At 36.0% G+C, this 16619-nt stretch overlaps 1 protein-coding gene across 1 annotated transcript in view; it reads right to left on the bottom strand.

Moving 5' to 3' along the window:
- Window positions 1-16619, bottom strand: part of LOC140164909 (uncharacterized) — a 55384-nt gene that overhangs the window by 15770 nt on the left and 22995 nt on the right. Inside the window, exons 5-14 of the mRNA XM_072188303.1 lie at window positions 14553-14604; window positions 13059-13166; window positions 12438-12486; window positions 7799-7857; window positions 6500-6649; window positions 5297-5368; window positions 4572-4628; window positions 3617-3795; window positions 3153-3198; window positions 2065-2133 (exon numbers count right to left, since the gene is read on the bottom strand). Of these exons, the coding sequence (XP_072044404.1) occupies window positions 2065-2133; window positions 3153-3198; window positions 3617-3795; window positions 4572-4628; window positions 5297-5368; window positions 6500-6649; window positions 7799-7857; window positions 12438-12486; window positions 13059-13166; window positions 14553-14604 (841 nt within the window). The remainder of the gene's footprint in view (window positions 1-2064; window positions 2134-3152; window positions 3199-3616; window positions 3796-4571; window positions 4629-5296; window positions 5369-6499; window positions 6650-7798; window positions 7858-12437; window positions 12487-13058; window positions 13167-14552; window positions 14605-16619) is intronic.

Below are 16619 nucleotides of genomic sequence, written 5' to 3'. Positions count from 1 at the left end.
TAATTTAGTCATGCATGCAAACTTTCCATTGAATATAGCATGTTTTAAAAAAAATCCACATGGTAAACTATTTCTGAGGGCACCATTGGTAAATTGTGCTTTTCACATATCAGACTTGTCTGCATTATCAGCATTCCATTTTTCAAACATTTAACAGCTTACATGGAAACAATTTTATAGGCTACCATTGTGATAATGGTTAAGCAATTCTATGGGGCCAATTACCAGTAGAGCTGGATCAATATTTCTATTGTACCTGTAATGCTCAGGTACATCTCAGGAATACTCCTGCACAGTACTGGAGTTCCTGAGTTACTGCAGTTTCCTTTGTTATGTGTTTCATTTTCTGGATGTTTAATCTCCAGACCGGTTCTGTACCTGAGCTGGAACATATTGTTCTCTACTCTGGACTGAGCTCTGTCCAGCACTGGAAATGTAACCTGAGCCTAAAATTTTTGTTAGGGCAGGACCCTTTTATAACATACGTAAATTTGTCTCTAATAAACACCCCTTTGCAAAAAAATTAGGCAAACGAGGTAAAAAAATAAACGCCCACCCAAAATGACTTTGTGAAGCGCCCTGGGCGCTTATTGGAATGAATACGGATTCAATTTTCAAAAATGCCTCCTTTGGCCCACTGGAGCAAATCGTGTCACATAATAGTATTTTATTATAAGGGGAAGAACATTTTCCCTTTAAGGCCAGATTAAGGGGAGACACATTCGTCCGCACCCGAATTTGAGATTTCTTGATATTTATCAACACTAAGATGTATTCTTTCACTTGAAACTGATAAAAAAACAACTTCCTAATATTTACTTGTATTTTTGCTTGATTTATTTCACTCTTTTCAACTCTAAAAAGTCACATGGCTCAAGACAGCTTAGTAAATTGGCGGGAAATAATGAGTCGGCAATGCGCGAATGCGAAATATTGTGATAACGCGATTCGCGTCGCGTGGCCTTAACTCTGTTGCGTATGTCCAACGCAGTCAAGGCGCATTCGGTATGTTGTTAACGCCAGCAAATGTGATGTAAACAAAACAAAAATTTGCAGTGAAAAAGCCACTTAGATTTTTTAATTATTTTGGATTTAGGCGCACTAAAAACAGACATTATAGATTCATTGGTGCAAAAAGATGCATATTTAGACCATGCACCAGATACAGCTTTTACATGCGTGAAAGTCTTGCCGTTTTAAAATATAAGGACGTTTTGTGCATAATTTTGACATTTTTTTACTAAAACATAGATTTCTCAGAGTTCATTTTTAACAATATTGTACGATTTTTGTGACAAGATAACTCGAAAAATATGCAAGCAAAAGGTTTCGTTTAGAGCACATCAAAGTCTAGGGAAGGTTTTCTCATTTTTTCAAAATATTTGTTTTGAACAAAAATATACACGATTATGTGCAATTTTTAGCTTAATAGTGACAAAATTGCTTTTTTCACATGTTTTTTCCAATATTTCGAAAAATAAGACGAATTTCAAAAAAATAAAAAAACCTTCCCTAAGTTCATGAAAAACTAACTAATTTTTTTTTACTCGAACGGATTTTTTTTAAGTTGTCACAAAAAAATTGGGGTAAAAAGTGCATTTTGTGATTTTTTCAAAAACTTGAGATTTTTGAACAAATCTGACGTCACCATGGGATTCCTTGACTCATTTCCTTTCCAAAAATGTATAGTTTTATATACTTTGGACATACAATTCAAAAATAATGATGCTCGAAAAGGTCCGCGTTCTCTCCCATTACTATGCCCTTAAATGACAAAAATTCCCACAAAGTGTTTCCTGATTTGCCCATTTTTTTTCCATGCCTTAAGGATACCAAGCAAAATGTGTTTGTATTTAACATTAAAATATCTATTAAAGGTGACGAAAAATCCACATGGATGGACCTTTTAAGGTCGGTCAGGCAATTCACCAGAATCTGTAAATATTTGTGCAATTTGTTCCTCTTGCTTCGCTCACATTTTTTTCAGTCAAAGTAAATCTACTTTTTGCCCAAACAGCTGATTTTATATGCATACACTTTTTTGTATAGTATATTCATACTTACAGATGAATCTTTGCCTTTTTCTTGCAAAACTTTGGCAATGGCTCCCTCTATGACACACGTACCACCCTCCTATGTCAAAAAAAAAAAAAAGGTAAAAATAAAATCAACAAATAACACTAATAGTACAAACAAATGTCTGTACACAGGTATGTACTTTAACACCCACCCGAAAACCACAGGCAGGTAACTTTGATATCGGGCAGGTAAATTTTCAAAAGAGCTCGCCTGCTTGATGGAGAAATTGAGGATGATAAACTGTTAATATTGCAGAACTGCTGGTAACTTTTATGAGTTACCTGCCCGACTGTGGCCAAAAAAGTACACCCCTGTTGGTACACGGAAAATAGCACATACCAATTTAGTGTACTTTTAAGGTCATTCATACAAGCTTTCATACTGGGATCAAGTTAGTGAAGTTGATAAGGCATCAGCCTTCAGTGCGAGAGGTCCCGAGTTCAAGCCACAGTGTGGTTGGAAAATGTTCATGTGAAAACAATTGCTCTATCTTTAAATTCCCCTGGACAAGGAACTAAGGAACTATAGCTGCCTATTTATCTCTGTTTGTACCCGTATGTTACTCAGGAAGTTGATCCTGGTTGCAATGGATATTTGTGGGTAGACTTTGAGACTGCGCCTATATTGAGCTGCATCCCTGAATGTTGTTTAATGGTTTAAAAAGTGTGTCTTGGGCCACCGTGGTCAGCGAAGATCTGAAAAGTGTGCAGAGGCCTGCGGGTTGGCATCATGTACTATACATCCCAAAATTTATTCAATTTATTCATTTATCAATGATGGTGCTTTTGAGTATTTATATGAAACCATCAAAGGGTTTTGAAGAGTGATGATTCCTGCCAGTAAATATCATAGCGAGCTCCCGTCCAACTGTCAGGAACAGGGACAAAAGATTATAGAGATTTGAGTAAAAGGCATTCAAAAATTAATACCCGCTGGATCTGGATACTGTACTCCGATTAGGCAGGAAACTAGCCTACATCAAATCAGAGGTTAATGACCTAATGACCTAACAAATTTCTGCTGTGCTTGATATTATAAGTCCAGATTTAAAGAAAAGTATTGTAGATACATACCCTTCCTACGTCTGTCCTGCCAACATATTTCACTTTATATATTGCACTGAAAAAGAAAATGGGGAAAAAATAATAAAAAGTCACCGTGTTTAGTTTCCATTAAAACAAGAACAACATACATACATGTACATTTCACTCAGAGATGGAAAAGGTGCAATGAAAAGCATAAAGCTTGAAATTTGGACAACTTAAAAACAGTTTCTCATTTACAGACAATCAAAAAGCAGTCTTTGAGTTTTGAAAGCTGTCAGGAGAACGATTTAAGTTGAACATCATGAAGTCTTAAGATTACATACGTAGTGGGATCAGTTCAGTTGTAATGGAGTTTTCAAAATCAAGCTCAGAAAATGACAAATATAATAAACTTGAAAACTGAATAATGATTTTGCTCAACAAATGACTAATTTTGCTTGCTTGCATTACTATATTATGTTCAGGTCCTCTGATACTGGCCATAAACCTACCTTCCAGAACTATTATGTACAGGTCCTTCTCCTTCTGGCATTTCTCCAGATGCATCTGGTGAGGTAGATTCTCTGATGGGTTGTCTGTCTGAAGGCATTGGGAAGTCTGGAAACTCTTGCTGGATTGTAAGGTGAAGCTCTTTTAGGGGATGGAACACCTTGCCAGACCGTGTGTGTACCTTTGACAAAATAAACCAGTGCAGGAATGTGAATATCAAGTTTCAAAATTGAAGGAGCAGCATATATCGACTGTCAGAAGTGGGTAAGTGCAATAGCTGCCCTGTGAACATTTGGCAATTTGCACAAAGTATATTGAACTCATCTACACATGGCAGCTATTGCACTTACCCACTTCTGGCACTGAGCAGTCAATATGTGATGTGATCCAACCAAGCCAAATGGACTAATCCATTTAAAGTCCACACTCCCCATGTTGAAGATTTTGAAAATATCTTCCATAGGGGGAGTATGAATTTCAGATGGAGTTAGTTCATTGACCAACTCAATTTGTGGAAGAATCAGGTTGAATATTTCTTAGAGTGTGTATGAAATTCAAATGGAGCTGCCTAATTATGTGCTCATTCCATTTGAAATTCATACTCCCCCTTGGAAGATATTTCTAACAACTTCCAAAGGGGTAGCGTGGATCTTAAATGAGATATCCCAAAAATGACAGGGCACAAAATCAATAAACTACTAAAGAAAATTGGCAGTGTAAAAAAGTCTAACTTTGCAATGAAGTATGGTAGGGGAAGGAATCTCTCTTTGTGTATTCCACTATATTCAGTAATGACCTGCAGTACTGTTAATATTCAGGGTTTTTTTTGTTGCATATTTAGATTCACCAGGGAAACAGACTACAAGCAACCCCTCCAACCCCCCAAAAAAACAACAACCAACAAACATTGGAATACAATTTGAAGATGGGTTGAAAATATTTAGACTTTTTATTCACCTTAATAACAGAAACATATATTGGCCATCCTTCATGTTGGCTTAAGAGTTTTGGAACCTGCAAAGACAAAAGTACACAAATACAAAATAAAAACATAAGAAATACTCTCCAAGGAACTGTTTACAAACATAGAAGTATACTAATCTTAAGTTTACAAAGATGTCATTAAAAACTCAACTCAAAATGTCATATGTTTATGAAATGTTACTACCCTATACATTGTACTTGACCATACTTGACCAAATTTGGTAATTTGTGGACGGGCTTCAAATTTCCGACTTCTATAATTAAATCCGATCATAATCCCATTTTTTTTTCAGATTTTATCCAACTAAAATCTGTGGGACTATAACTGGGTGATTACAGTACTTTACATATCTATGAATGAAGATATTTGTACACTACACATCAAGACCAGTGGTGTAGCGTCATAGGGGCATGGAAGGGGCATGTGCCCTATATAGGAAAATGTCCCCAAAACAGCTTGTGCCCCCCATCAGACCCGGAGCCCCCCTCCAATCATGGTCGGTGCCCCCAAATATGATGACCCACGCTAAGCCACTCTGATGAAGACATCTTTGACTACTAGTCATATAACAACTACTCCTTCATGTAATTATACACAAATTTTAGGGTTAGAGTTTGGGTTTTGATTGGGGTTATAAGGGTTAGGATTAGGATTAGGATTATTACATGAAGAGTCGACCCAAATAACTGATACTTACTTTTCCTTTTGAATTGCCATATAAGTTTTCCCCGTACATTTCATCCATTAAATCCCCTGCTTCTATTCGATTCTGAAAACACAAAAAATAATTCTATATTTATAAATACTTGTTTGTGCATGTCGCTTGTTAACGTTAGCAAAGTTAGCCTACAAAATCCAACATCATGCCAATTATAACAGGGGTGTTTTCTCAGCCAAGAGAAAATTCAGCTTCCTACCACTGGGATATTCCAGTTGAAAACCATACACCCCCTGGAAGACATGACCTTAATCTCCCACACAAGGATGTGAATTTCAAATGGGATTATGGGAAACTCCATTTGAAATCTGTCTAGATTAAGGCTGTGTCTTTCATTGGGGGTGTATGGATTTCAACTGGGAAAGTCGATATGCCAAAACTCCCTTGCCAGCCACAGCTGGTCATTTTTAATAATATCTGAGCTCATATTTGATTTCATCTGTGATGTGATGTAGTGCAATATGTATATATATTTGGCATCACCTTACAGACTTCTCTAGCAAGCTGGTCTAGTTTAAATATTACTTTCATATTTCGTTGGCTAGCTACATTCCATAGTGGCATATAGTGATTTTTGGTTATTTGAAAAACATTGTATGTCGTAATGGCGTATCATCTTGCTATATTCAAAAGTGGCGTATCAGACCAATTCCCACTATGGAATGAAGCCAACAAAAAGTAACGCCATAGGAATTACATGGCGACTTAGGTGGCGTAAGGTTTGGATAAGGTTATGGTCTTGCGTTTTGTGTGTATTCCATAGTGACATATTGTTTTGTACTTATTGTTTTCAATTTGCCAGTAATAATGTATCTTTATTTCTTTTAAAGTTGTATAAATATAAAATCTATGTAGTTTACTACAGAAATTTTACATCAATTCAAAATATAATGAATGTCTGATTTACACAAGTCGAATTAATATTGGCATTTCTTCAAACCAGAGTTTCTTGAAAAGTTCACAATGCCTCACGATACCCCACTATGGAATACAGTCAACGATTTTGGCTGTATTTGTTGGAATAATCGTGTTGTATAAACATATATTATTCAATACTTAACTGTACTGCTATAATGACCCCTGGGCTACACTGGAAAACAGTGATTATGTGGAGTAAATTTTAACGCATACAAAAGGTTTTTTTTTTAAAGTATGGCGGCTATTATCAGGCTATGTACTTACATTCTCTTCAGCGACACTGCCTGGTTGTATAGCAGCCACTACAACCCTATTCTTGATGTATCTGATAAGTACTCCCAGTTGCTTACAGGGAACGAGTTCATAGTGTCGTAAAACTGGCATCACCCAAGTTTGATCAAGAAAACTTGTATTCTGCAAGAAAGGAAACAAAAACATACATACATTTTATAAACTAAAGCCACACCCATCTGAGCAAGATTTGTTTTGACATTCTTGTTAAAGTTTGCTCGGCTTGTATAAGGCGAAAAAATAAGACTCATAACACTGTGTTGATATGGAATGACGTGCACGCAGTTGGGCGCATGCAGTGCTTACGCTAGTTGTGCTTTGTGTAATGTGTGACTGGCGCAGCATATGTGAATTTACACAAACGTGAGTTGGGACTTTATTGACGCACACAGTAACAAAAGCCTAATAATTTTCACCTTATATAAGCCGAACAAACTTTAGCGATGCCCATTTGAAAAAACAAAAACAAATGAAGGCCAAGATATGAATACAAATAGTCATGGACATAGAAACAGACTGACCAACAGACAAGACTAACACCCATGCATGCATGCAAGCACACACCTCTTCCCCCATCCCCCATGTGTGTCGGCAATAAGCCCAATCGGCATTGGAAGTTTGCAATGCATTGTAGGACAGTTTTTGCAGTTTTAGGACACTTTGTCCTTTGACCTTTCAGAAAATTCAGAAATATTGGGTTTTATGCATACAAAATATAATCTAAAATGTTTTACAATATTTAAAACAAATATAAAAAATATTAGTGTTGTATAAATTAATTATTTGGTATTTTTAATGATCAAAATTGTGACAATAATAAGAAAATTAATAATAATTACGTAAATTTTCCCAATATGTCAGAGGTCAAAGTGTCCCAAAACTACTCTCAAAAACCGGAAGTTAGAATGGCGATTGGGCTTATTCAGACCTTGTGTATTGCAATCCAAACAAGGATGTATGAATTGGTTTTTTATACCAAGGACAAAACGGCAGATTTTTTCTGTGTATAATACACAATACGAAATATCCCCAATCGATATTTCTAATGTGAAATAGAGGTTGTATCTCTATAAAGCATATGCCACGCAATTTTGACCTACTATACAGGATGGTACTTTTTTGCAGGTATATTGTAGGTCAATGGTTTAAATGAGAAGTCTTGTGTGTATCCTTATGTACAGGCAAACACTGAAACACCCCACACCACACACAGAAACACATAGACAGCTGGATCTGTATATAGTACTTTTTGCAAATCAAATTAAATCTTACCCTTAAATTAAGTTCAAATTTCAGTTCAGTTGCCCAGAATAAGAGTGACATCAACGATTCTGTGGAATAAATGCAAACGAACAGTTACAATTTTTGTATAGAAATTATGCAATAAACAAAATGTAATTTGGAATTTCTGTTAGAGATATTTTATTAACATAATATATTCTATCTTTGTTGACAAACAGGTGCACATAAATGACATAATTCAGCTGTTCATCACTTAGCATTCAAAAGCTGAAATTATGACCTATGTTTTCTTTGAAAAGGAAGGGAAGGGATCCTTAGGTAAATGTGAAATTTTGAGCTACCTTGACCTACAATGTATGGCATTCAATTCAATGTGACTGGTGTCATCTGCCCCATGATTTTATAGCCACAAAATGTTAGACTGTGGTAACTTTAAGGTGGTACTACACCCATGGCAAATTTTGTGCCTATTTTTGCATTTTTCTCAAACATTTTAGCGCGTTGGTGAAAGTAAGATATGTATATTATAGGGGCAAGGACTACAACTACTACACTGAAAATTCAGCAACTCAAGGCAAGTAGTTATTGATATATTGATCAAATACTGGTTTTCCCTCATTTTTGACTGTAACTCCACAACTGTTGTCTGTGCTGAAATAAAATTTCCAGTGCAGTAGTTGTAGTCCTTGCCCCTATAATATACATATCTTACTTGTCACTAATGCCCTATAATTTTTGAGAAAAACACAAAAATAAGCAAAAAATTGGCTAGGGGTGTAGTACCCCCTTAAAGGTGTATTAGAAAAGTACATCTGGTGTCCTTACATTATATTTGTCACAATAGAATATTATTTCATATTTTCAGTGCTAGAAACACACTTGGACGTTTCTTCTTTGCTGGTTGGACAAATAACATTTTAACTCTCTCCATGCAGGTGTCCACTGCAGATGGCAAGTTTCAATTTTTTTTTCAAAAATTTCAGAATTGTAAATTTGCATTGCCATATTTCGCATCAGCATGAAAAATGCATTCAAATGAATACAAACACACCTAGTATTGGTTCAGTGGTTCTTGAGATAGCTCTTGATATTTTTAGAAAATAACTCAAAACTTTGTAAAAGCCTATGGCCAGCATGAAGAGTATTAATATCTGACCCAAACAGGACTGAACAGTTTATGCATTTGTGTGATGAGGCAGCTAGATTATAGTTTAATATTAATACGATGAGGCAGCTTGCTTTTTTTTAAATTGTGAAATTGACCGCTTCACTCTTAAAATGTAAGAATTATGAACTGAAGAGTTACAGACATGCTCCAAACAGTCAAAGTCTCAGCATCACCCAATAATGAGGGCCGATTGTTCCATGAAATGCGACAAGCAAAACTGTTACGCATGTAGCACATATTTTTATGGTCTTTCGTGTAAACGGGAAGACATGCAACGCTCTATCGCGTATAAGCGAAGGCATGCAACGCTGGTGTGATTGTTAGACACGGCGCAATCAGCACTCATGAATAAGCGAGAATTCACAGCATACAATGCACGGGGACTTTGACTGTTGGAAAATGGTCTGTTCAGTTCAGTTCAGTTTTATTTCATCAAATTCCATCCATTAAATAATTACAATATAAAAAAGCTTTTACAAACATCGTATAATATGGTGAAAATGATGAGGATGCCACTGAACGAGAGCGTGTTGTTGTGGCACCCTTTACAAAAGTTAGTATTAAATAATTATGATAAACAAAATTTTAGAATAATAATAAATACAATAGCAAGATATATGCCTTGTGGGTTAGGTATATTAAACTTATTATCACAAGAGCTAAGCTTTCAATTATAAATCAATGAGTAATGATGGTGAACATAACAACCAAACCTACACAGTAGGTGTAAAGGGGTTATAAAATCCCAATATAATATAAAACAGTTCAGGCATGGCATAAGTATTACGGTACAATAATAACAAAATGTATTTAGCCCAGGTGAAAGCATAAGCACATGATTGCACGTGCACTTGCAACGAGTCTAAATAATGGGCTAAGTTATAACTTACATATAGCAGGTAATTATTTAATGTAATATTTTGTAAATTAAATCTACACCAAGATATTTAATGAAATGATAAATTAACATGGTAAATGGTGTATAGTTCTGCAGAGCAAAAATACAATTAAATGCAAAAGTGATAGTCTGCATACAAGGCCAAGCGAGTTGACAAAATTTATCAAATAGCATATTTTTAATATAACAAAATAATAATAATAATAATAATAATAACTAAAGACTGGAACAATACAAACAGACAGACAAACGGGTCCGATTCAATGTGGAAAATATATACTGAATTAATTTTATGACAGTAGATCCTGACAAATGAGAAGAGAAAAAAAAGAACAAAAACAACAACTGCAGGTGTAGGCTAACAGTGTTGTACATATGTGCTGATGAGGATTTTTTTAGAGTTGGATTTGAAAGATGGTATTGAACTACAAGATTTGATAGACTGGGGAAGTGAGTTCCAATAAAGGGCTCCTTGAATACTAATTATATTATCAGCCAATTTGGTGTTGGACATTTTAACGTGGAAATCATTGGCTTGTCTAGTATGGTGATGATGAATACTTTTGTTAGTTCTAAAAAACTCATTAATGGACAAATCTTTTGGGAGGAGATTGTAGCTGTCAGAGGAATAAGTGGTAGTAATAATGTACTTGGAGCACATCAACAATTAGATACTCAACCATCTAAGTACAGCAAGTTTGGACACCTAAATGACATAATGTGTGAGTAACAAGATGTGTAAGCATAAGTGTTTCAAAACAAGGAAGTTACATGCAACTATTTACTAGGCAGTTTTAATAGTTGATAGAATTGTGAGTCTAATATAGTCACGGAAGCAAGGTTTGGTAGAATTGAGCATCATATAGAAATCAATTCAGAGAGCCCAAAGCTGCACAAAAGGCAGTGCATGATAACACATGTCATACATAAATTAAAAGTAATATAATGAAACATAGCAACCAATAGATGAAAAACCATCAAATAATAACCATGATAACAACCAGTCAGTAATATTTAGTCATAACTGAGATCAGTTAAAATAAATTATAAACCATGAATTTAGTAGGTCGGGTGTCAACCATTAGGCATAGTTGAAAAATGTTTGCAATGTCAAGTGCATAATTTGAAAACCATGAAGATTTGGAGATCAAATTGCCGGAGCAAAAGTAAATCATGCATCAAACATTAGCAAACTTTGTAAGTAAGACTGATATAATAACCCATTAGTGTATGATAAGAATTAGTCTATGATAAGAATTTTGCAATAACACCTTGATATGTTCTACAGATGCAATGCATATATATGTGTACATCCATATCAAAAGGATGCACTTGTCGGCTGCTACATGTGTCTCTTTTCACATAATTAGCTAGGAACAAATACCAGACTCATCTCAAGTGGAGGTGACTTCAAATCATCCCCAAGTTACATGCTTTGAGAGTACAGCTAGAACATTCCTAAACCATGTGACTGGGGATGATTTGAAGTGACCTCCACTTGAAATGAGTCATGGTATTTATTCCTAGCTATTATGTAACAAGAAGAGTCTTTCAAAAAGACACAGTTCACGGATCAGTTGTATAGTAATTTGTTCTATAACTTTCCATTCTGCACTGATCTTACAATAAATTAGTGATTTGAGGCATAATGACTCCTACATCCTGACTCTGGCTATATAACTCTCCATCCAGCAAGAAACTCATTATCACTATCATAGCTTATTGAAATTCAATTAATATACCATGCAGATATAATAACCTTGGCCCAATAATTATTTGGGATCCAATTAAGATTAGCAAACATTACTGGGTAGATAACAGGAATTAAGTTTTGTCAGTTGGAAAGAATTGAGTAAATGGCCTGTATCAAAATAGCAGTGTATTTTTCATATATGCAGTAAGATGCTCAGCCTTATCACAAAATAAACAATAGCATTGACCTTACCCACCAATCAGTAAAGCCTATTATAATCATGTGATGGCTCAATCCAATAGCAAACATGCTTAGAAAAAAGGCAAAAAAATAGTCCTGGCTGCCATTGTCTCAATACAAGATAAGATGTGATAAAAAGTCCTTGTCATGTTGGGCCGGATTAGATAAAGGATACAAACCTGGGTATGAGGCATTAGGAATTATTTCCTAGCCTCATAACCACAGGGTTGATGGGCTACAATAGTTATTCAAGACACAGTGTATATAAGGGATAAACTGTGCATATGAGATATGGGTTCAAGTGGGGGAAATGTTCACTGCCGTGAACAAAAAGAGACACATGTAGCAGCCGACAAGTGCATCCTTTTGATATGGATGTACACATAATACATTTCAAAGCTCAGCAACCAATGTACCTATGACTGATTGTTCGGTACATATTTTGTTCATTTCAACTTGTGGAATGGATTACAAATGTGGTGATTTTCAAATTGGTGTAATTCAAGAATGAAGGGACCAATTTCCAAAATTAAAAAAGTATATAAAAGCTTTCTTTAATACACAATAACCATTCACTTCTGTTTGATTTGGTAAAAAAAAAAATTTTAGAGATAATTTGTTTATATATATAGCTACTCAAATGCAAATTAAAAATAAAATAAGTACTTACCAACCATTAGTTCATTACCAATGATGGAGTCTCCAGGATCGTACCAATACTGAAAAGTGGAAAAGAAGAAAATACCCACAAATATGTTGTAAACATCAGCAATTTATAGCCTCCTTCATTACAAGGCATGCAGATAAAAGAAATCACTATCCTTAATTTCAAAAAGATACAGTTAGGCCTGTAACCAGGATTCTTTAAGGAGGGGAGCTTCCAAAATGTACAACTTTTTTTCAGAAATAGTCCCCTTGTATGGTCCTTAACCCCTTGAAAGTTACCTTTTTTTAAATTTTTCACTTCAGAAAGTGGACCCTGTACATGTATTTTCTTCAAATTTTTAATTCTTTTAGCAAATATCATGACATATAATGTGCATTTTGGTGGATTTGGGTGTGTGAATATACACTGCAAGATTCTTATTGTGGCCGCCTGCACAGTACACCATCGCTAAGGCGACAGTACACCATCGCTACCTGACGGATGCACACAAAGTACCTAAATAGTACCAATGCTTCTTCTTCTGTACCAATGCTGCTACTGCACAGTACCCACCAGCATGGTACTACACCGGTACTCCCTTGGTACCTATGTAGGCAGCCCCAACTAAAGTGTGTATGTACTTACTTCTGTTAATCTAGGGTTTTTCAGCAAATGCTCAATTGGTACACTTAAGATGTTTTTGTTAAGAGCTATTCTGATGAAAAATCTGCCACGGCCCTGGTTAGTCTTGACCTGTATCAACAAACAAACAAACAAACAAAATTTTAATCATACTTCAATGTGATTCTGACTGGCACAATATGTTACCTGGAAATAAAAGTACACATTTCTGCACCTGAGCGCAAGAAGACCGTAAGTCCACTTGGCCCCTCAACATGTATAAACTAAAGTTGCGTATAGTTTCGTATAGTTTGGTAATATTTTATACACGTTTAGGGGCCAAAACAAATCTTGCACAACCTTTCATGATGTTTTCACCTTGGAACATGTATTAAACATTATAAAACCCTAAGAAACTATCATGTAACTTTAGTGTATACATGTTGAGGGGCCAAGTGGACTTACGGTCTTCTTGCGCCAGGTCTTCAATTAGACAACTGCAGCAGATGCAAACACCTGTCTCCAAAACCCACTTGAAAAAAAAAAAAAAAAAAAAAGTGCAGTGATTTATAGTGTGCTACGCACAGGCACAATGCCTAGATGTTGATCCACAAGCCTCAGCATACTTTACAGGTTGTCATGACCACTACGGCCCCACATCATTCCATTCCATCAGACCATTTAACAACAACTCAGGGAATTTGCAGCTTCAAGAGCGCATACCCTAGACATTCCACAAATAACCTTCGCAACACAACAAGGATCAGCTCCCAGAGTTTCGTACAGGTTACAACAAGACAATTAGCAGTAAGTTCCTTGTCTAGGGGAATTTCAAGCAAGCTCAATTTTTCCACGTGAGCATACTACTAGACACCGCCAGGGTACGAACCCGCAACCTCTCGCACCATGCATAGTCGAACGCCTTATCGATTGAGCTAACTTGAATTGATTGTGTCTTTGATGTAGAGCTGTTGTATAACTATAGGCAGTCTGTTTTAAAATTATACTGGATGTCATTTATCCAGGTGTTTATTTTTACTAAGGTATCAGTGTCCTGCATGCATAACATTAATATTGATTGCATTTTCTTTTATTGATTTGCATTTCTAAGGCCTTTATTAAGAAAAGTAAGGAAATTGGGCCACAAAGTGGGAAAAGACCAAAATTAGATAAAAAATGAAAGAACTCTAAGATGTTTTTTTTTTAACTTAAAAAACAAAAACAAACAATCAAAAAACATGTAGTGCTTAGGGTTGCAGGAAAGAGATACAGAGACACACCCCTTTCTTCACCTACATACTACATGCACAATTCTTAAAAAGTTGATGTTTTTCATAGTGCATAGCAAAGTGTGTATCGTTTGTATTGGGCATACCATGGTACAATGTATGTCATTGTTCCACTTAAAATAATGCTATCTCTCATGTTATATCAGGTGATAGAGACATGGCTGGGTCTCAAAATACTTTCTCTAAACTCATACATCATTACACCATGATTTGTCCCATATATACTTACTTTAGGTGATGTTTTGCATGTATCGATGGCTGCTCCAAAAATAGGATTTAATCTGTACCAAAATGAATAATGACAAAAAAGTAAGTACCCAGAAACAATAGAAATATTAATTTTAGGTTATTGAAAGAGATTACATGTAGGCCTATAATGTAAATACAAGTATTGCTGGTACATGGGATGAGTAGCTAGTGTTGTTGGAGTTGAGCTTTCATAACTGATACCAGTGCAAAAATATTGAAATAGTTGTATTTTATCTGCATCAGTACATCCTTTTACACTTTTCCCCTTTGATATAACAATGTCAGCACTTGAAACTCAACAAGGCGGTATGCGAACCACTAGATCCCCTGTCCATTGCAGTACTTAAAGTTAAAGAGGAAAAATGAACTTAACATTACGATCACAGGGAGGATTGTGATGGAAATATTAAATGTAAAAGGTGGTCCTTGAAACCACTGGGACTCCTGTCATATAGCAGTTACAATAAGATCAGTCTAGTAATTTAACCCTATCTGACCCTATTTGACATTTGACCCGGGCATTTGACCCACTTTACACAATAATGTGTGTAGTGTATCTAGCGTGTATTCTCAACCCATACTTACTTAGATCGCGAGATATCGTGCTGTCAAGGTTTATAACAATATAACCCTATTTGACCCCATTTGACCTCTGACCCATGACCCCCCACCAAACTCAATCACAGCCTACTTGAAATACATCTATGTTGCAAAAATGGACACCCATACTTGCTTAGATCGAGATATATTGCGTTGACAAGGTTTAGCAAGGGATGCACAGACACCCCCTCTTGTAAATGCCGCCAAGTGTGTACCCACCCCCACACACTGATGATGCCTAGCATTTTTATAACCCCCTTTACCAATTCTAGGTGGAGGAATTACAAAGTTTTCTTGGTGATTACCTTTATAGGCAAATCAAGGTGTCGAGGAGGGGAATCTGGGAAAACTATCGGGCACCTGAGGCAATTTCCCTTTGTCCCCTGACTATCTCTAAAGTCTGGAACAAACTGACAATCTGTTAATGCAACCATGTTAAACCATGTTCAAGCAATATTATATGATTCAGACAAATTTTGATTTGATATTGTGCACAATATGATAAAATATCAGATGTTCTATTTTGACCCAACTCTGTGCAAGGAAACAGCTACTAAATGAAAGGACATGACATTGATCTTCCCATCAGGGAGTGTGAATTTCAAATGGGGTTACCAGAATTCCTTTTGGCTGAACAAATTTTGGCATCCTGAACATAGGCAAATATGCATCACTTTGGCACAAAGCGTGACCTTTGACCTCTTTTATATTAGTGCACCCACATGATCCCAATTAGCTGTTGCTTGTTTTTTGTCTACTGGTCGCCAAAGAAGCTAGACGATGAAAAATTAAATTGGGATCTTGTTGGCGCATCTTTTGTGATGCAGTAAAAGCCCGCATTGTGCAGCGAGTGGGAAAAAGAGGTCAAATTGACCTCCAAAATGAGGCTAAGTCCATTTTCAAAAAATCAGAAAAATATGAAGATCAAGAGATCCCAAGCTAATTTTTTCAGTTCTTGCAGAGAATTACCTCTTCTTTGATGAAATCCTATTCGGAGAGTCAGGTGACGTTGGCGCGCAATAATACAGGCATGCAAAAATGTGCGAAAATAGGAAATTTTGACCTTTGACCTCTGTTAACTCTGTGCGCCAACGAAATCCCAAAAAATTTTTGCTAAAAACTGAAACTTGCCATGGAGGTCTTTAATTTCAAACTTGTTCGGACTTGGGATCTTGATGGCGCAGCCCGTTATGATGCTTTGAAGTTTGCACGAGGGCGCTTTTCATCAAATCATTGGATTTGCTGATTTTGTGCGCCATCAAGATCCCAATTTTTTTCTTGGTTTTTGTAATGTAACAATTTGGTACTTTAAAAAAATGCAAAATGCAGGTTGGGATGATGATGGCGCACAATGTTATGCACCTCCAAAGTTTACCATTTGCAAGTAAGGCTCAGAGAGGCTGAAATTTCAAGAATTTTTTCAAGCTGAATGAGGGCGCTGTGCACG

The sequence above is a fragment of the Amphiura filiformis genome, chromosome 11 (genome assembly GCF_039555335.1).
Source record: "Amphiura filiformis chromosome 11, Afil_fr2py, whole genome shotgun sequence".
Taxonomy (NCBI): Eukaryota; Metazoa; Echinodermata; class Ophiuroidea; order Amphilepidida; family Amphiuridae; genus Amphiura; species Amphiura filiformis.
Note: the sequence above shows the minus strand (reverse complement) of the source record. Positions and strands in the feature narration are given on the sequence as shown.